Raw genomic sequence first — 22,586 nt, forward strand, 5'->3', positions numbered from 1 at the left:
TGGATAAGGGCGTCTGCCAAATGCCGCAAATGTAAATGTAATGTAAAAAATATTGCATTTGGTGCACATGTGTACCAAACTCTCTCTCTCTCTCTCTCTCTCTCTATATATATATATATATATATATATATATATATATATATATATATATATATATATATATTTATTTATTTAGTTCCTTGGTCAAAGTTATTACTCTTTAATTATTTTTTTTTATTTTTCCTTTAATAACAGCAACTGGCTCGAACAGGAAAGAAATAAAATGGTCCCAGTAATGTTAGAAAAAAGCAACTGTCATTATTATTGGCAAAGCACCAACACTGCCAAAAACACTACCGCTCAGTCCATTATTAATGGACAGTTTTGAACAACAACAAATAGCAACCATAGCACTAGTTTATATTCATCTCGGTATGAATACTGAATTATCAACCAATAAAAAAAAACGTCTAGGTCATGTATATGTACATGTACACAAGTATTTAATACTTTAACATTTGGTACTTTGGCCAATTTAGTTTTTATTTTTTTTTCCAAAGATTTCATAATGTGCAGGAAAAAATGTCACTCTGGATTTCATATTTTCATAATTTGTCATTTGTTCCAGTGATTAACTATGCCTTATTTTGCAAATACATTTCTTGAATCCATATTAAGCACTGAGGCACAGAGAAAGCAATGTCTCACTATGTGTGTATATGTGTATGTGTCATGAATGCATTTCAGAGGAAGCAGAGTTGATGTGGTTCGAGAGACTTTACGTCGGGCTTTTGAGCTTTGAGAAGTATGTTGTGTACCCAGCCATTGTGCTCAGTGCCCTCACTAATGACGGCTTCGCTCTTAGCCACCGGAAGAAACTGGGCATACAGTAAGTGTCTGTGCAGCACAGGATTGAAAAACACACACACGCTATATGGAAAAAAGTATCGAGATGCCTGATTTTCCAGTCATATATGATTCTTGCCCAAACTGTAATCACAAAGGTGGAGGCACAAACATTGTGTAGACCTTCAATAAACCTGTTCATGACAATTCCTCAGTGCCAGCTTCACAAAGCCAGGTCCATGAAAATGTGGTAAACGTGGGATAGAGTGAAAAGTCTTGAGTGGCCTGCTATAAAACTTTGATCTCAACGTTAATCGACATATTTAGGGTGAACTGAAACACTGACTGCACCCCAGACCTCCACAAAAACACCTCCTCAAGGAGGCCTCCTCAGCCTACGTTTATTCAGCCCTTATGGCTGAATGAGCACAAATCTCAACAAGCAACAATAGAAGAGTGGAGGTTATAATAACAGCAAATAGGGACTAAATGTAGAATGTTTAAAAAAAGCACACGTATCTTATGGTCAGGTGTCCACAAATTTTTGTCCATATAGTGAATATCCCACTGAACAATAACAACATTTTAAAAAGGGAAGCTTATTGTCATGTGTCCCAGTAAAGCAGGAAAAACATTTAACATTTTGTGAGTAACTAAAAAAAGTTGCATTACTAGCCCTTACAATTAGCATAAGCGCTTGTCAGCGTTAGCTGTTAGCTTCCCGTCCTGTCCTTATCTCTCTGTGCTTTGCTTGGCTGTGTTTTTCCACTGCGCCTGAGTTTCTCAGGTGTCTGTGTCTCGCTCCAGCTGTGATGTCTTATTGATGACAGTTGCTGGGATGAAGCTTCTGCGCTCGTCCTTCTGCAACCCCAGCTACCAGTTCCTCACGCTCATCTTCACCATCGTTTTCTTCGAGTTCGACTGTAGTGGGGCGTCTGAGACCTTCCTGCTCAACTTCTTCCTCATGTCCATAGTCTTCCACAAGGTGAGTTCTGCCAGCTGAGACCTTACTGCACACAAATCTGACTTTTCAGTAGCAAAATTACAAAAAGCCTGGCGAGTGCATTAGGCAAAAAAACAGTTTTGGAATCTCTCCAGGATAGTGTAGATTGCTTTTTAATTGTTGTAGATAAATACAAATGGATGACCCTGTGCTAGTGCAATGGGTAAGTGCTGCCACCTCACTGCTGCAGAGTCCAGGGAATTTAACATGCTCTCGAGATTATATCATTGAAATTGTGCTTATCTGAACTACTTCTTTATTATTTACTGGAGTGAAAATTCAATAAAGAGACCAAACACATTTTCCATGAACAAGGTTTTATCTATTTATGAGCTCAGTAAGAGACCAGACCCACACCAAGTTAAATCTGAATCTCTCTTTAGCTTCCTCTATTGTATGAGGCATCTTATATACTGACAGAAATAAAACCACACAAACTATGGGTCAGGGGAAGTTTAAAAGGGTGTCGGACAGTCGTATCTAGACAGAGTCAGGAAACCTGTCTTGCACTGCAACTTATTTTCTACATGTTTCCTTCACACTTCACATCACACTTTACTTTTAACTGGTTTTAATGCCTCTGTTATTGTGAGAGTTGCACTTGTCTCATATAGACATCATCTATAGTTCATCTTCCATCTACATGAACAAATACTGACGGTATGCATTTGAAATATACTGTACGGACAAAAAACTGTGGACACCTCACCTGACCTTAAAATCCGAATGTGTATTTTAAACATCCCATTCCACAAATCAGCCCACAGCTGCTCTTATAAGAACCTCCAGTCAGCATTCCAGTTCATCCCAAAGATGTTTAATAGTTTTAGAGCTTTGTAGCAGGACACTTCTGATGTTCCAGTACAACCCATGTAAAAAATATCTTTATAGAGCTTGCTTTGTGCACAGGAGCACTGCCATGCTGGAGCAGTTTGGGGTTTTAAGTGGGGGAAAAATTTAACACTTCAGTATAAAGTCAAGTCAATTGTGTGCCTCCAATTTTGTTTTAACAATTTGGTGAAGAACCACAGATGTCTGAAAAAGAAAGGTGTCCCTATACTTTGGTCCATATAGTATATATTGCATATATCTTCTGAAAAACAGGTTACATTGAGCACATAATTGATCATTAATATAATTATGTATTAGGGTATATGTAATCAGCAGTCATCAATGAATTCATTATGTATTTATTTGTTTCCAAAACATGTCTGAATTCACTCTATTGTTTTTTTGGGTTTTGTTTGTGTCCTGTATAGTAGTATTGGTTATCCATGTTGATTGCAGAATCAGCTCCGAATGTGCTTTATGGGCCCCAAATAACAATGTTTGTTTATTGTCAGCTGCACTGTGTTTTGTCTACAGCTCTGGGATCTTCTGCACAAGCTGCACTTTGTTCTAATCTACATCGCTCCCTGGCAGATAGCATGGGGCAGCGCTTTTCATGCCTTCGCCCAGCCTTTTGCTGTGCCACGTATCCTTACAGTCTGACCTGCATGCTATAATTACTGTGTATAAAAAACGGTTACCAGTTCTAAATAGAAAAAAAAAGGCCAGAATTTCAAATGTTTATTTGGAGTTGTATTCAGAGCAAAACTGCTTGCATCAGTATTTAGATCAGATTAAATGCAATTCTATAGGAGTAAAATAAAGGTGTTGGGTGTAATGCCATACTAAGTAATGCTATTGTAATTACATTACTTTTCAACTGATAAAATAATTTTTGTTAGGCCACTTACCTAGTTGTTTATGGTGTACTTTGCACTGATTACTGTACAGACTTTTAACAATTCTGTATAAAACACCCATTCAATTTGTGAACATTTGCTGTAGCTGTAGGCTCACACACATGTAGGCCAGTGTTTGCGGCAGGTGCCGGAGCTTTGGTCTCAGCAAAAAAACGAGTTTTCTTAATGACAAAATTCCCGTTGCTTTATTTTTTAAATACTCATATAGACATGAACCTCACAATAAAATGCAAGAGTCCTAGAGAAAAACACTGCCTCTCTCTTTCAGCCACAAGTAGCTCTCATTGTTAAGCCAGTTTCTTCTTCTGTCTGCTGCTCCTGTCCATAAACCTTCTTCTTAGCCTTTCCTCGTTTCCTCCTTACTAGCGGCTCAGTTTACCCCATTCCCTTCTCTGCACATGACCAAACCATCTCAACTTATCTTTTCTCTAAAACGTTCTACCTGCACAGTGCCTCCATCCTCTTCATCCTTGTCATCCTCGTCATCCTCGCCACTCACAACGAAAAGCGCAGCATCTTCAACTCTGCCACCTTTAGCTCCGCCTTCTGTCTTTTTGCCGTGTTGAGCCCGTTTACATAGATTAGAAAGTGGTCTAATAAACCTATGCTTTTTAGATTGAACTATTGCATGAATGAATAAAAGAGGCTCATTTCTTCTGATGATGTGCTCAAGGTTGATGCGGATTTGAAGAGGTCATTAGTCCTGAGTAATGAAATTACTTTTTAGGAAGATTGATAAATCAGTCATTTAAATACAGCTTGATGATGCAATTAGTATTTTTTATTTATTTATTTATTTTTTTTAAGTAAATGATCCAACACTGCTTTTCTGTGAGTCTGAACTTGAGCCTATTTTCTTGTGGATATGGTCACCCTGCCACTGTCTGAAAATCTCATGTAATCACAATGTGCAGCAATACATTATCCGTATAGCAGATAATAGATGGTTTTACCTCTGCTTTAAATTATAATTTTTATGTTGCATCCCTTATATTTGACATTAAGGAAAAAAAAAGTCCAGTTTCTTGTTTTTGTTTTTAATTCAAAAGCAAGCTTTATACGTGTAACAGAATTAGTCCTATTGCAATTAAAAAAGCCCTCCTTCTATGTTTCTAGTCAGTACAAATCTGAAAATGTCACAAGTATAAACTACACACAGTTCTCAATAATAATCTCAATAGGGAGCCTATCAAGTTATTGTTGGTGGTTGAGTGTTAAATAATAATTTATTCACTTATTAGTTCAAAATGGTTTCATTTCCCTTAATTACAAGCGTTTAGATTCTGCCATGCTGCTGGTACAGACGTTAATCACGACCATCTTTTACACTCCACTGAGCCCGTTTTTAGGCAGTGCCATTTTCATCACATCCTACCCACGTCCTGTCAAGTTTTGGGAGAGAAACTATAAGTAAGTCCCTCTTGCACTTAAAAATGCAGCGTTCAGTAAATAAACCGCACATAAGCATGGCTTGTAAATTACTGTACTGTATATGTAATTGGATTCTAGATTCTGATGTGCTTAAAAAAAGCTATTTAATTGATAGATGGATAAATGTGTGGATGGATGATAGGGTTCTCCAAGAGCAAGTCTGGAAATGCCAGCCGTTTTCAACAGTCTAGAGATGTGTCTGTTAAATGCTTGTATGACTTTACACTTTTTCTGGTCATTTTCAGCACAAAACGTATGGACAATTCCAACAGCAGACTGATGTCTCAGATAGACAAGGATACCGGTAAATAACCTTTACATGCTTGACTCCTAAGCAGATTAAATCAGCTCTTAAATCAATTGCAAATGCATTATATTTAAAAAGACTTCTTTTAAAGCCATTCGGGCTGTGAAAGCACTCTTAAAATGACATGAAGTGTATATAAATCTTGAATATATGGAATTGCATTTAATAGAGCTATTATCTATTAGGAGATTACGAGTATATGAACCCGATTACTGATTCATGATTTTTTTCTGACATGCATTACATGGCCAAAATTTTGTGGACAACTGAGCTTAATATGTGCTTTTTGGACATCACATTTTACATTTATTGCCCATTTGAGGTTATAATAACTCTTCTGGGAAGATTGGGAAGTGTGGTTGTGGAGATTTGTGCTCAATTATCCACAAGGGTGTAAGTGAAGCCAGGTACTGATGTAGGGTGAGGAGGCCCTCCACTGCTTTTCTTTCTCTACTAATCCCGAGGCATCCTGATGTTGCTCCAGCCCTAGTCACATCCCACCTTATGAAGATTGTGGACCTTTAAAGAAGTAGATGCCGAACTCGCAAACATCCTGAACCATCTAGAGACGTACCAGCACCAATTGGATCCCACTTCATGTGGAGTTCTGACATTGGACCTCCTTGAGTGTTTAAAGGCTCTGGCATGGAGAAGCTTGTGTTGGATTTGTGATGATCACAAATGTTGAGCTATTTTATGAGTTGCTCAGTAGCTCCTAGTTTTATAACCATAAATGACTGTAAAAGACTGTAGAAAGAACATTACTCATAATCTTACATTCCAGTGCTCATGTTAATTCTCACTCTCCAGTGTTCTGTATTGTTTAAAGACTATAATCACACTCTTGATGTCACCCAAATGAGGATGGGTTCCCCTTTTGAGTCTGGTTCCTCTCAATGTTTCTTCCTCATAACATCTAAGGGAGTTTTTCCTTGCCACAGTCTCCAATGCTGCTCATCATGGATAAATGCACACCATTCATCTTAACTCTTAAAATTCTTTAAAGCTGCTTTGAGACATTGTCTGTTGTGAAAAGCGCTATAGAAATAAACTTGACTGACTTGACTTGAGGCCTAGGGTGCATTCAGCATTCTAATTCATCTCAAGCATGTTCAATAGGGTTGACTTCAGAGTTCTACAGTATAGCAGGGCACTCAAAATGTTTCACTCCAACCCATGTAAAGCATATCTACATGAAATGGTCATGCTGGAACAGGTGTAAGTCTCTTATTTCAAATGAAAGGAGAATTTAATGCCCCCACATGCAAAAACATCTTTTAGAATTGTTAGTTTTTGTGGTAACAGTTTGAAGATGAACAAAATATGGCTGGAAATCTCAGGTGCCCCAATACTTTTGTCAATACAGTCTATTTGACACAAAATATCTAGAAATACTTTATGCTTAATAACTGCTTTGGTGTAATCTTATTACAATATAGTCACTTTAATAAGAAATAATTTTTTACCTACAGGGTGTGATGATAATCTGAACTCGATCTTCTACGAGTACCTGACCCGTTCACTGCAGCACTCGTTGTGTGGGGATCTGCTGCTGGGCCGCTGGGGGAACTACAGCACAGGCGACTGCTTCATCCTGGCCTCTGATTACCTGAATGCTCTCATACACCTCATCGAGGTTGGCAACGGCCTTGTGACATTCCAGTTGAGAGGCCTTGAATTCAGAGGCAAGTAGCTATAAAGAGATGGAGAAAATTCCACAGCATGGTGGCTGGATATTTTCCCAAAAAGATATATTAAATAAGTAGGAAAAAAACAGTGTTTCTTATAAAAAAAAAAAAAACATTTGTGTGTTATTGAGTCTAGTTTAAAAATATGACTTTGTGCATGATTAAGGTCAAACTTAAACGTTAATGAACACAATCAGTGTCGAGGTCATTTTTACTTGTCGCATTTACATTACATTTACATTAAATTACAGTGAAATAATTTTTCCGCATATCACAGCGATGATAGGATCTGGGCTCAGAACGCAAGGTGAGACATGATACTATGTCCCTAGAGCACAGAGGGTTAAGGGCCAACGGAATTTGTGATTTTGAATTTGTGAAAATGATTTTAGAAAAAGAATAGACTTTATTTGTCACATATACATTAGAGCATAGTGAAATTCGTTCTTTGCGTATCCCAGCTTGTTCAGAAGCTGGGGTCAGAGCGCAGGGTCAGCCATGATATGGTGCCCCTGGATCACAAAGGGTTAAGGGCCTTGCTCAAGGGCCCAAGAGTGGCAGCTTGACGATACCGGGTCAACCTCCGATCAGTAACCCAGAGCAACCACTCCTCCTGTTTTCACATATCCCAGCTTGTCTGGAAGCTGGGGTCAGAGCACAGGGTCATCCATGGTACGGCGCCCCTGGAGCAGATGGGGTTAAGTACCTTGTCCAAGAGCTCAACAGTGGCAGCTTGGCAGTGCTGAAGCTTGAACCCCTGACCTTATGAACAGTAACCCAGAGCCTTAACCACTGGACCACCACTGCCCTACCAGTATGTATATAAATATATGTAATTTATAAACATATATATATATATATATATATATATATATATATATATATATATATATATATATATATATATATATATATATATATATATATATATATAATTTTATACTCTAAATAGGAGGATATATATCAATATACTCAGCAGCTGGTGGGCTGTATTCTGGATGTCAACACATTTTAGCTTGTGTTTCATGACCTTAGAAATCTGGATGTATTAACTATATAAGTAGTCTTTGAGGAGCCTCTTGAGTGGTGTACTTTTTAGTAAACAAGGTTCTGTTTTTTTCTCATGCTTTCACATATGACAGGCACATACTGTCAGCAGCGGGAGGTTGAGGCCATTACTGAGGGCGTGGAGGAGGACGAGGGCTGTTGCTGCTGCGAGCCTGGTCACCTGGACCACATTCTTTCATGCAACGCTGCGTTTAATCTGCGCTGGCTCGCTTGGGAGCTCACCACCACGAAATACGTGCTTCAGAGCTACAGCATCAGCGAGAACAACGCAGCCACCATGCTGCAACTCTACGACTTACGCAAACTGCTCATCACCTACTACCTCAAGGTATCGCCTTGACTTAGTGTTGCCTTACAATTATTTCTGTAGGTCTAAATTATCGCAAACTGGGGCTATAACATAAAAAAAAAAGAATGTCTACTCTACATTTTTTCTCTTTTAGAGTATCATTTACTATCTGGTCATCAACCCAAAGTTGCAGACGTGGCTTAAGGAGCAGTCGATCCACGACGCCCTGCAGCCCTACAGTAAATGGCATTATATAGAGAGGGACCCGGTGGTGTTCAGTGTTAAGATTGACGAGGATTATGTCCACTGCCTGCAAGGTGTCACCAGGGCCAGCTACTGCAACGTCTATCTCGAGTGGATCCAGTACTGCGCCGCCAAAATGGAGCAAGTGAGCCACTGCTATAACAGTATTGTTTAAACTGCAAGACAGACATGTTTCGCAATGTCTCAAAGTTATAGCTACACCTCTGTCACATTATTTCAGTTGGGCTAACAGGAGATGTTAGCAAATGAGTAGCTGTGAGTAGCAAATTACGTGTTTTTTGTGTTCTTAGCCGGTGGACTGTGATGAGGATTCTCTGCTGGTCACATTGTGTTTCGCTCTGTCAGTCCTGGGCAGGAGATCTTTAGGCACTGCTTCACATAACATGTCCAACAGGTACGTCCTGAATTCATTAATATTAGTGCAAACTGTAATACGGTTTAATATGGAAGTGGTGGCCCAGCGGTTAAGGCCTTCTGATCTCAGCATTAGTTCAAATCCCAACACTGCCAATCCTACACTCTATGTATCATTTCTTGACAATGACCCAGTGTAGGTCGTTATAATATTCGGATCAGTTATCTCTTTTTCAGAAACACAGACAAACCAAAAAAATGTTAGACAGTGTGTCAGTCTAATAATAGATCAGATATTTTATGCTCTCTCTCACTGTGTGTCTCTTTCAGTTTGGAGTCCTTTTTGTACGGCTTCAGCACCTTGTTCAAAGGAGATTTCCGCATCGCTACGAAAGACGAGTGGGTTTTTGCTGACATGGATCTGCTCCAGAAAGTGGTTGCACCTGCGGTTAGGATGAGTCTCAAACTTCATCAGGTATACATTCAACACACTGCTCCTAGGATGATAGAGAGGGAAAAAAAAAAGATTTCTCTTATTTCAAAAATCATTACGCCTATGCTCCAAATTGTAATATGGTATTAGAGGGACTTTCTATAAACTTTCAAATGGAAAAAATGTAGAGACAAACTGCTATCATCCTTTTTTTTCCCTTTTTTTTTTTACTAGAAAACAAATGAAATTTCACACTAGTTTAATATTAAACACTAGTTTTATATTAAACAGTGAAACAACATTAGTTGCGCTGTCCTTTTTCTCTCTATACCAATGTTATCTTGAAACAGTAAAACTACACACAGAAACCCAACAGTGTTTTGACTTGAGGATGGGTTCCCCTTTTGAGGCTGGTTGCTCTCAAGCTTTCTTACTTATACCATCTAAGATAGTTCCCATGCCACAGTCGCCCCAGGCTGCTCATTGGGGATAAATACCCATACAGTATCTCACAAAAGTGAGTACACCGCTCACATTTCAGCAGCCATATGTTCTTAAGGGACAATACTATAGAAATAACCTTGAATATATTTTTAATATAGTCAGTGTGCAGCTTGTACAGCAGTACAGATTTACTGTCCTCTGTAAATATTTGAACATAATGACATTATTGTCTAAATAGCTGCCAACAAATTAAAGTACACCCTAAGTGAAAATATCAAAACTGTGTCCAAAAAGTCAATATTTTGTGGGAGCACCACTGTTTCCTAACACTTCCTTAATCCTCCTGGGCATGAAATACACCAGAGCTGCACAGGTGAATTCTCTAAAATATATACAATTTTCATTTCTATAGTATTGTCCCTTGAGAACATATAATAAAATGATTTTGAGAGACTGTAGTTCACTAATTTATATTTTTGTTCTATAATTCTTACATTCTGTAAAGCTGCTTTGAGACAATGTCCACTGTGAAAAGTGCTATAGAAATAAACTTGAATTGAATTTTGATGTTATGACAGACTTGGAGCGATAAAATTATTCATTTGTTTTTGCTGATGGAAAATGTCCTGATCAGTAGTAGAATTTCCATCCTGATGGTGTAATAAGGGACTTGTAATGACCTGTGAATGATTATAAACACCTATAAGGTTTACTAAGAGTTAACTTAGTTTCACTGCAAATCAAATCTCATTATAAGCTGTAAAATACTAGCAATTATTTTGCCCAAGTGCAATCATTTAAGTACAAATGGATTAAATGCAGTATTAATATTAAAATAACCTATTAAAACACTTTGTTGAGTGGATGAGACAGGTGGTCAGAAAACAGATTAAACCAGGCAGAGACAAAACAGGTAACAGTCATTAGAAAACATCAGTAGCACGATAATTTGATTTAAAGTCCTGGGTTAGGCTGCACGATTTGGAAAAAAAGTCATGTTGCGATAATTGATTATTTATTGATTATCAAGAAAATCGCACACAGATTAGTGATAATGCTGAATTGTGTATTTGTAAAACTATAAAGGTTTTCAAACTAAATAATTTTGTACAAAATTTAATAACATTTGCATTCATGTAAAAATAAAAAGGTACAGTTGAATTAAATAAACCACAAAAAACATAAATGTTCACAAAAATAAGATATTTGAAACATTTTATCGAAACAAACAGGGAACGTCCTGCTGCTGCTCATTTCAGTTATTTACCTGTTTTTCTGCTGAAGTCTAAGATACAGTATTTGTTTACATACTTGAATTCAAGCAATTTTGTAATCATTATTATTAAATGTGTTTAATCTTTTTCAATGGAAGATTGTTAATGATTTGTATTGTGTGGAAGTGAAGCATTGTGGTGGGAGCACAGAGCCAAGGGGGGGGGATATATATATATATATATATATATATATATATATATATATATATATATATATATATATATATATATATATACCAGGCAGAGCTGAGGGCATGTATGGGGTATATTATTTAACCGTACCCAGAGTACGGAAGGAAAGCGTCTGGGCAAAAGTGAATGAAAAGTAAAAGAAAGCTCCGTCTGTTGAACCGTAGCCTATCGTCTCTTTCTTCCAACCAGGAACCAGTGAGATCTGCTGAAGATTTATCATACAGCCACATGATGTAGCAACTTAAATCGCTGCTAAAATATCGCCTCATAACAGATGTAGCTTTTTTTTAAGCTGCCAGTTTAGTGTTGATCTGCTCAGCATTAACCTTCACCTGGTCTCCGCGCTCCACACACCGGAAAGTCACGTGACCACACGTGTGTGGACACACTTTCTGAGAACGTGTGTCCACACATGCACTTATTTATTTCATTAAATCCTAACATTTGCTGTCATCTAATCGCCATTGCGATACAATTAATCGTGCAGTGATGAAAGAGATGAGAGGTGATACACCGCTATCTAATCAGGCGTATATTCTGACCTCATGCCAGTGTTCTTGGGACAAATGCCAGATCCACTGACCGTGGGATAAAGCAGTCAATGAAAATGTCTGCATATTTTATGAGACTTATATGCACAGTTATTACACTTTTTGTTGAGTAATATATGTATAATTTACAAACACAGATTATAAACATTTCCTCCTTACTTAATAACCTTCTGAAGCAAAGAACTGAAACACTGAGCTGGAAATCACATGCTGACCAGATCTCAGTATCTAAGAAAGCAAACTCTATAAGATCTCAAATCAATTCTCAAATCAAAGCAGCTTTACAGAGATGATTATGAAATTATAATGTCTAGTGTCCATAAGTTTATTCCTTATAAACTTATTCCTAGTCAGCAGGTGACATCATCATCATCATCATCATCATCATCAACAATCTCGTCATCTTCTGAAACCTCGGTAATATCCAACGATGTGTATATGTATGTATGACAGGACCACTTCACTAGTCTGGAGGAGAGTGAGGAGCCGGCCGTGTTGTATGAGGCCATCAGCACATACAGGAGTTCTCTGGTGATATGTGATGAGGGCGACCCGGCGTGGCGGAAGGCTGTGCTGTCTAGCAGAGATATGCTGCTGACGCTACGCCACACCCTGGACGATGGCAACGACGAATACAAGATCATCATGCTCTACAAACGCTACCTTAGCTTTAAAATCATCAAGGTAAGACAATGGAAAATACTGTATATCATTTATACAAATGTGTAGAGATCATTTTTGACTATAATTTATATTATTGTGATAGAGTGATGTGAGGATAACGAAGAGGTAGCAGATGCAGGTGTGGATTTGATTATAAAAATGCGTCACACAAGCAAGCAAATCTGTTCAAAGCATAAATGTAAATGTAATGATTACTAGCTGTGCTTATTGAACATCCAATTAGACATTTTGCCCCCTTTTGTTGCTATAATAACCTCCACTCTTCTGGAAAGATGTTCCACTGGATGTTGGAGTGTGATTGTCGAGATTTGTGCTCATTCAGCCAGATAGATAGGATGAGGAGGTCTGGGGTGCAGTCATATCTTCATGGAGCTGGCTTTGTGCACAGGGACATTGTCATGCTGGAACAGGTTTGGGTCTCCTAGTTGAAGTGAATGGAAAATGTGTACAACAGTGTTGCTCCAATTCTGTGGTAATCATTTGGGGAATAACCAGATAGAGCTGGAAAAGTCAGGTGTCCCAATATTTTTGTGCATACACTGCATGTGAAAAAATTCTAGGCTTCTAAAGGTGACATATAATAAGAATTTATTTTTGTTGAAAACACGAAACTGGCCTGGTCTGTGGACTTGCATGTACTTGTGTTTGTGTTTGTGTTTGTGTGTGTGTGTGTGTGTGTGTGTGTGTGTGTGTGTGTGTGTGCAAGTGTGTGTAGTGATCCAGAATTCTTCATTGCCCCATTTAAGCTCCACTCTATACTTGCTTACTGTAAAGTGCTCTAATAGCCATGATGCATCTTTCTGTTTCTCTCTCAGATCAATAAAGAGTGTGTGCGTGGGCTGTGGGCAGGACAACAGCAGGAGCTGATCTTCCTGCGGAATCGTAATCCGGAGCGAGGCAGCATCCAGAACTCAAAGCAGGCACTGCGTAACATGATCAACTCGTCATGTGACCAGCCACTGGGTTACCCCATGTTCGTGTCCGCCCTCACCACTTCATACGCCGGGACACACAAGCATACGAGCAGCGTCTGGGGTGGCACGCTCAGCCTGGAGGGCATCCGCACATGGCTCTGTTCTCGGTGGCTCCGGTGCGTCGCTGAGCTTGAAATGCAGCTTATTTTATTCTGAACCTAAATATCTGTAATATTAATTATTCAAAATGTAATTAAAAAGAAATGCAGCGCTGCTGAATGAAAGTGATTTGAGTGGTATATAATATAAACATTTTCACAGATATCTTTGCCCTTCTCTGTCAGCGTAAGAAAGGACAATCTGACGAGCTGTAACAGCGGAGTGAACATAGAGGATGTGGACTGTGCCGGCTCCTCCGTTAGTCAGACTCAAAACTCTGTCACATCCCAAAGCGCCAGCATAAACCAGCCGCATCCACGCAGCTCACGCACACGACACCATAGTACAGGTCAGAGTGCCTCTGTTTGTCTGTTGAGTTTACATTTTCAGCATTTCTAATGTTATGAACCACTTTGTATACAGATTGATTGGGTTAATACACACACACACACACACACACACACACACACACACACACACACACACACACACACACACACACACACACACATATATATATATATATATATATATATATATACACACATACACTTGAAATATTTAACCCTTGATCATCATATGTGTTCAACATCCCATTTCACATTTATTCTGTTTGCTGTTATAATCTTTAAGCTTCTTAAATGATACTTCACTGAATTCTGTGTTCATTCCACCACAAGAGTCATGTACTGATGTAGGGTGAGAAGACCTGGGTTTCATCCATCTCAAAGATGTTCAATAGGGTTGAGGTCAGACCACTCAAGATCTTCCACTCCAACTGATGTAAACCATATCTTCATGGAGCTGCTGTTTGCATAGGGTCACTGTCATACTGGAACATGTTTGGGTCTCCTAATTCAAGTGAAGGGAAATTTTTATCTTATTTTATTTTAAGTTTAAAAAAGGACCACATATAGCTGGAAAGGTCTGGGGTCCTAATACATTTGGTTGTATACTGTATATAATAATACATAAAATATCATGATAGGTCTCAATTAAATTATATAATATATTTTATATATTATTATATTATAAGCCCTAAAAAATGCTAGTAATTATAAAAATATTTTCTTAAAACTACTAAGTAAGTAGAAAACTAAGTATTTAAAACACCCTCAAGACTAAACTAAAAAAATAAAATGTATATAAAAAAAATAAATAAAAAATCACAAATAAAAAAAAAAAATGTATATAAAAAATAAATCACATTCTTGCCTGAGCAATCCGGTGTTTGGGCATATCTCCCCCTGCAGGACGTCGTGAGTACCGCAGTGGCTCTGTGCAGCCGCAGTGCCAGCGTGCGCCAGTCACCAGTCGCTCGGGTCCGATCCTGAATCTCCAGCACGGCTCGGGCTCTAACGGCGTGGTGCAGCGCCTCTCCAACAGTCAGCTGTCCTTCAACACTTCCTCCATCGCCTCGGTCTTCTCCCAGGTGCTGTTTACACTTCCTCTAAACCCTAAAAAAATCACAAGACCATTTTATATTCTATTTGCAAGACCATTAAAGCTGTAAAGCTGTCAAGTTGCAAACATTTAATGTGAACTTTAATATGCAATATTACATTATTATTTACTTTAATACTCATTATTACAGGTTTGTAAATAATGTATAGCTATTTTAGTTCTATTGTTTTATTATTTTATTATTTTGTTTCCAATAAATTCTATACAGCTAGTTCTAGAATTATTGGCACCTTTGGTAAAGATAGAGAAAATTATTTTATAAAAGGCATGCTGAATAATAATAATAATAATAATAATAAAAATTATTTAACTTCCCACACACACACACACACACACACATATATATATATATATATATATATATATATATATATATATATATATATCACAATTCTTTTGACAGTCAACTGTCTCTTGCTCTAAAACTATAAACAGTTGCTCTAAAGCGTCTCCTTGCAGGACACAAAGTGCCCTGAACATCACAATGTTACAATTTGTCCCTTTAAATTGCTCTGTTACACTCTGGCAATATTGGAATAGACAGTTTCTTTTGCGTTGAGGTGAATTCCATATATAAGCCCTGCACCTAAACCTGTTCATGATAATGATGCTGATGATAGGTGCCGCGTGTGTCCGCGGCGGGCGCTGTGCTCTCAGCTCAGCCACGCTGCAGCCAGGCCTCCTCCTCCAGCTCCACTCTCAGCCTGCTGTTCGGGAAGCGTAGCTTCTCCAGCGGTCTCGTCATGTCGGGTCTCTCCGCCGCTGAGGGAGGGAACAGCAGTGACACGCAGTCATCCAGCTCAGTCAACATCATCACCCCGGGACCATCAGTGCGCCACACACACACACAGGTACATCTACACACACTCGACATCACAACACAGGTGTGAGGACCTTGATGGTGACTTATTGTGTTCTAGCGATGTGTACGCTGCATAAGGTTGGTTTAATATTTTCGATTCTAAAACGAGATTAATATGTTTTTAATAAATGAATGAATTGATTGGTGCTAAAATATATACAGTATACTGAGTACAATTTCTTGAAATATTTGTTCCAACATTTTTACTACACAACTCTTAACCTGTTGGAATGAGAGAAAATACGATATTATTAATACAGTATTATACAATATATCTCATCATTATACTATCAGCCACCTTTTTATAAATTAAATGCTCACACTAAAATGAGATCATTACATTCTCTACATTGTTTGATTCAGCTCAGTATGATCTTACTGGATCTCATAGACCATTGCTACTGGATTCACTGGCTGTACTGCGTTTTAAGTCCCTATTTGTATGTAAAGGCCAAAAACCACTAGCTGTCTCGCTAATCAAAATACCCGTATGCTAAAATTCAGGTTTGCGTAAGGTGAATAGTTTCTGGTATGAGGAATCTAGGGTTATCTACAGTAAAAGCTTCTTGACTTGAATTGACTTGGAAGCTTTAGTGCAGTGGCTGATGGCTGTTGAACTCCCAGTCAACTATCGACACAAACCAGACAAGCATGGGATATACACAAAAATGGCATCAATACGACAACATACAACAGATGCCAGACATGTTAAATGATTGACATGTTGAGATGCCAGACATGTTGCTATACACACATGCTCATTGTGAAGAAAATGTGTTTCGGGTGTTTGTGATCATGTGACTTGATGATGTGAACACATTTGAATCGAAAGCTGGACCTGCTGTGTTTTCAAGACAGACATTGTGAGAGTTAAGAATGTAACATGATGTAATGATTAAAAGTATCAAAGTACTATGATTTATTATGACTATAATGTATATAATCTATAAACAAGACCTTTGCTTAATCAACTCAGTTTATGTGGAAAGACCCTAATGTTACTCCAGCACATTGATCTATTCATAAAATTATATTAATTAGTAGAACACTATTAATTAAAGTGATCATGAGCCCAAACCCTAAAAAAACTACTTCATGCAAATGATGTCACGGGTACTGTGGCAAGTTCGAGTCAGGAGTTTCTTCCATCATTTATTATATATCATTTAACTGTATGTCGGTGTTCAGTAGATACCAGCAAGCAGCAATCAAAACAAGTTCTAAACTGAGCGTGCTCTACTCTGATTGTTGACGTGTTGACCAGTCAAGTCTTTGTCCACTAATAAATAATAAGGAACGACTGATTTCGCAAAATGTAGTTGAGTAAAATGTAAGATAGTTTAATTTAATTAGAAGCGAAGTTAAAGTGAAAATCTCCCCAAATAGAAAAACTTCAGTAAAGTACAGTTATGTGAAAAGGTTACTTAAGTACAGTGACGAATTACATTTACTTCGTTACACAAAAAGTGTTTCTCTAATCGACACTCTCTTTAATTACTTCATTCAATAATGAGCTTAAATACTAATTTTTGTAACGGACAACCAAAATAGAGAAATACAAGTTCACATGATCTGTCTGTCTTTTTTCATCTTAGTGATTTTCCATTTGAAAAGTGATATGGTTTGTCAGAGACCTTATGTAGTAACCAATGAAATATTGTGCTCTTTGTTTTTGCCAGTGGACATCAGAAGCATATGAGAGTATAGACGCCACATCCGTTATGACTTCAGGGCCGAAAGACAACACAGCATCAGGTGAGAAGAGCCAGGACGGCTCAGGCTCAGGCTCAGGCTCAGTCTTCCACGAGGTCTCCGAGCAGAAGAGCACCTGAAGAGCTTCTCAGCATGTCTTCACAATACACGAGCTTTGTCATAATAAGGGTCGAATAAAAAAAAATTAAAAACAAGGTCTGTAGAACGAGGCGGTGAACATGTCAGGAGGACTCTTATATGTTGAGTTTATTGTGGCTGAAAATCTTGATGGGACTGTGTTCAGTAGATGAACCCCTTTGTGCTTAAGATACATCTATTCTTTTATTTGAAGAGCTTTATCTTGGGGAGGGTTGTGGTCTTTCCAGAGAGTATAAAAGTATCAAAGGGCACCAATACATCTTAAATGGGATGACAGTACATTCCATACACACACACACACACACGCGCGCGCGCACACACACGCACGCACACACACACACACACACACACACACTCTCATTTACATACTCATTCACTCATTTACATTTTTTTGGGAGGTTGGAGGAAACCGGAGAACCCAGAGGAAACTCACATAGACACAAGAATACCATGAAAAACTACACACGCCCTGAATAAGATAGAAGCATATCACACACTCACATTTACACATTTCTGAAAATCATTTTTGAGAGGTTGAAGGAAACTGGAGGACCCAGAGGAAACCCACAAGAAGAAATCCGCCGCACAGCCAGTTACTCAAGATCCGGATTAAACCAGGAAGTCTGGAGCTGTGAGGCGGAGACACTGCCTTTATTCACAAGCTCTACAGACTTTAAGACCCCTCTAAAGCATGTAGCCTTCCTTTACAGAAAAATGCAAACGGAAAACTGAGGGACAATTTACATGGAAATGTATACCGTCATTGCTATGGACCTGAATACAGACGAATGATATAGAGACAAACAGACGAATGATATAGAGACAAACAAGGTGAGATATGGGATGTTTGTACTTAATATTCAATGCAAACCCCCGGAAAATGAAGTCAATTTCTTTCAGCACCAGACAGTAAATTGGAACATGCTAGTCATCGTACCTGTGCTTTATAGATACACAAACAAGTTCCCACAGTATGGACACTAAAACAAATGTATTCCTCTGTGTAGGCTGACATTCAGCATTTAACCACAAAAACACACTTCATAACTTCCTTTCTTCATTTTCAGATTTTGAACACATTGAAAATACACTACATGGACAAAAGTATTGGGACACCTGGTGCTTTTTGCAGCCATATGTGCTTCTTCCCCAAACCTTTAACCAACCTGGAGGCACACAATTTTATAGGATGTCTTCGAAAGTGGTAGCATTACATTTTCACTTGTACTGGGAGACCCATACCTGTTAGAAGATATGGTTTGGACATGTGTAGAGGAGGGACATGGGGTATATCAGTAGGAGAATGCTGAGGATGGAGCCACCAGGAAGGAGGAAAAGAGGAAGACCAAGGAGGAGGTTTATGGATGTGGTGAAGGAAGACATGCAGTTGTGGTAGTTGGTGTGAAAGAGACAAATGTAGAGGACAGGGGGGTATGGAGACGAATGATCCGCTGTGGCGACCCCTAATGGAAGCAGCTGGAAGAAGACGAACATGCACATCTATTAGAGTATAACCTTTACCCTAAGCCTAACCCCACCCCTAACCATATATTATTATTATTATTATTATTATTAGCCTTATTCTATGATAAAAATGGGGGAAAAAGATTACCGTTGGCATTTCTGTCAGCATAACCCATGATCCTCTGCCTCCGTTGCAACGAAGACGGAGCCAGACGGAAAAAATATTGAAATTTGTGTCAATGAACACGATTCAATTGATTAAAGTTCATTAAAAACATCATGACACAGAGGTTTTAGTAGAAGATTTTGAGCGACTTCTATAGAGTCAACTCAATTAAAGACCTATGGGACTGATTGAACTGAAATGCTGACTTCACCCCAGGGAGTCAGGGACTCCTCACCCATCATCAGTACCTGACTTCACTAACACCCTCATGGCTGAACGAGCACACATCTCCACAAGTACACTCCAAAATCTAGTGGAACATCTTACCAGAAGAGGTTCATTTTTACCGCAAATATTGGATAAATGTGGAATGGGATGTTCAAAAAATTCATATATATATCTCATGGCTAGGTGTCCACAAACTTTTGTTTATCTAGTGTATTTTCAACCTCAAAACAAACATATTTGGCTCCTGCAGCATGTATTTTATGTACCTCACAAAAAAAAAAAAAACCCTCATCAAATACAAATGTTTTATTAAAAACGAGGTACATCATCTGGGATGCCGAGCAGATATTGTCTAAAGATTTAGTGAAAGACTTTACGGAAGGTGATTCTGAATCATCTCTGTTAGTAACAGCATTTTTCTGGACCAAGAAGGGTATACATTGTGGGGTTTTTTTGTTGTTATTGTTAGTTTTAATGATATTGATAAATCCTAAAGGACAGGAAGCTTGGGGAAAAAAACGCCATGGGAATCACTTTCTCAACCTAAGAATCCATTACTCAACTTGTTTTTAATAAAACAAAACTGCTGAATTACTCCGAATTTTCATTTTCTTAGTTATCATTTCATACACTTAGACAACTTTACATTTAAGGTACATGTCAGACACCGTTATTCAGAGCAATTTAGGGTTAAGGGTTTTGCTTAAGGGCCCAATAAGCAGTCCAAGGATGCTCCCAATTCCAACTTTCAACTATCTTGATCTGTTCACAAGAATTCATTTGATAACCCCCCCGTAAACAGTCCTTGCTGATTTATTACCAGTTAATTAGCAGCTGCAGTGTGAGGTTCCCTGGTGGTCTAGTGGTTAGTATTCGGCACTCTCACCGACGCGGTCCGGGTTCGATCCCTGGTCAGGGAACCAACCCCAGCCATTAGGGTTGCACAAGCCAGTGCACCAAAAAATGGGGAGGGTTGCGTTAGGAAGGGCATCCAGCGTAAAAACATGTGCCAAATCGAACATGCAGATCATCCGCTGTGGAGACCCCTAATGGGAGAAGCTGCAGTGTGATTCCCCCTTTAGCCCCGAATGAACAGCATGTATATGTGTAAATGAATACAGCTAAAGGGCAGGTATTACGAATAGTGGAATTCTGATTTCACCAATTAAAGACAATATAAACGCTATGTTTATTGCCCAGTGTACATTGTATTATTTTGGGCTGTCCAAGATGAAAGATCACCACCATGAAACAATCGTGGTGATTCCTTTGGTCGAGGCTCATAAACTGGGGTCCTACATCATACCGTGTAATGAGTTCATAGATGATTGTTGTGAAGGTCTTGCGAATGAAAAATCACAAATCCAACAGCCTACGTTTACTGACTATCCAATGAAAATGCAACATGAAATGATGTTTTGAATGATGCAAAATTAAATACCACAGGGGTGAAAAGAGCTAAAAGAAATACAGGTAAGTGGGAAGCCAATAAAGAAAATCTAGAAATAGTTATCAGGAATATTCTGTTGGACTCTATATATAAGATAGGCGTACGTATTCTGTATGCCTTTGCACAAAACATATCTCAAGTTTTCTTCTTTTCCATATTGAGTATATTATCCTCCACTGCATCATCTTTTTTCAGTACACATTAAAACTCCAATTGCCAAAGTCTGGTTCATTTTTATTTATTAGCATTCAATACTAATAGCACATGCTGATGTAGGTTTTTCTTCTATACTAACCTGCATCACAGCCTATAATTCAATAGGTGGCATCATCATACAGTCTACACATGTACCCATGTTTATTACATCCATGTTGCACAGTGTGATTCCTAATGATCTTATTTGCTAAAATCACTCCTCAGAATTCGGACTTTCCGATTAGGGTATTAAGCCGTGTGTCTGAAAATGATGATTTAGTTTTTCATAAGGAAGGTTACATTTCTCAAAATTATGACTTTTCATTTTTTATAAGAAGCCTTTCTCAAAACTTAAAAATAAATAAAATAATAATAATCTCAAAACAATGACTTAATTTTTTTTAAATATTACAGTTTCTCAAAATTATGTCTGGGATTTTTTCATGAGAACAAAGAAAGTTCTTAGACTTCACTATTATGACAGTTTTTTTTAAATTGATGAATCAGATTTTCATTATTCAGAATTCACAGCTTTTTGTAATAACGAGCAGGTTTCTGAAAACCATGACTCAGTTTTTCATAGTAATCATTAAATTCTTCCAAATCTGTTCTTTATAATAAAAGATTTATTTTTTCAGTACTTCATTAGAATTAATATTCTCACAATTATGTTTTATTATTCATAATAATAGTAATTAAATACAATAAATTATAATTGAATAGTAATTATATACGTATAGAAAATAACAAAGTGTGAGGTGTGTGTGTGTGTGTGTGTGTGTGTGTGTGTGTGTGTGTGTGTGTGTGTGTGTGTGTGTTGGGGGGGGGGGGGATGGTGTAGCAGTGTAATAGCAGGGGGCAGAGTTCAGTAAAGAGACCTGGTCCTGGTCCGGAGGCACCTGAAACGCCTGCCAGAGGGCAGAAGAGAGAACAGTCTATGGGCGGGATGGGAGGAGTCCTTAAGAATGCTGCGAGCTCGACACAGACAGCGATTCTTTTGGATGTCCACCATGGCTGGGAGTGAAGTCCCTGTGATGCGCTGGGCAGTTTTCACCAACCGCTGCAGTGCCTTGCGCTCTGCAACAGAGCAGCTCCCATACCAGACTGTGACACAGCTGGTCAGGATGCTTTCTATTGCGCGGCGGTAGAAGTTTACCAGGATATCCGAGGAGAGCTGATTTTTCTTTAGTGTCCTCAGGAAAAAGACGCGCTGGTGAGCCTTCTTGACCAGGCTGGAGGTGTTGATAGTCCAGGACAGGTCTGCCGAGATGTGGATCC

General features: G+C 38.5%; 1 protein-coding gene across 1 annotated transcript in view; it reads left to right on the plus strand.

Annotated features, from left to right (window-relative positions):
* The window catches only part of pcnx2 (pecanex 2), a 34,867-nt gene extending 14,612 nt beyond the window's left edge, over positions 1–20,255 (plus strand). Inside the window, exons 20-35 of the mRNA XM_083538528.1 lie at positions 727–868; positions 1,633–1,810; positions 3,194–3,302; positions 4,857–4,986; positions 5,253–5,311; positions 6,787–6,999; positions 8,145–8,398; positions 8,514–8,747; positions 8,914–9,017; positions 9,308–9,452; positions 12,325–12,555; positions 13,371–13,645; positions 13,814–13,977; positions 14,882–15,060; positions 15,713–15,943; positions 17,634–20,255. Of these exons, the coding sequence (XP_083394654.1) occupies positions 727–868; positions 1,633–1,810; positions 3,194–3,302; positions 4,857–4,986; positions 5,253–5,311; positions 6,787–6,999; positions 8,145–8,398; positions 8,514–8,747; positions 8,914–9,017; positions 9,308–9,452; positions 12,325–12,555; positions 13,371–13,645; positions 13,814–13,977; positions 14,882–15,060; positions 15,713–15,943; positions 17,634–17,786 (2,801 nt within the window). The 3' untranslated portion in view covers positions 17,787–20,255. The remainder of the gene's footprint in view (positions 1–726; positions 869–1,632; positions 1,811–3,193; positions 3,303–4,856; positions 4,987–5,252; positions 5,312–6,786; positions 7,000–8,144; positions 8,399–8,513; positions 8,748–8,913; positions 9,018–9,307; positions 9,453–12,324; positions 12,556–13,370; positions 13,646–13,813; positions 13,978–14,881; positions 15,061–15,712; positions 15,944–17,633) is intronic.
* Positions 20,256–22,586: the final 2,331 nt, after the last annotated feature.

The sequence above is a fragment of the Silurus aristotelis genome (genome assembly GCF_946808225.1).
Source record: "Silurus aristotelis genome assembly, chromosome: 4".
NCBI classification, from domain to species: Eukaryota; Metazoa; Chordata; class Actinopteri; order Siluriformes; family Siluridae; genus Silurus; species Silurus aristotelis.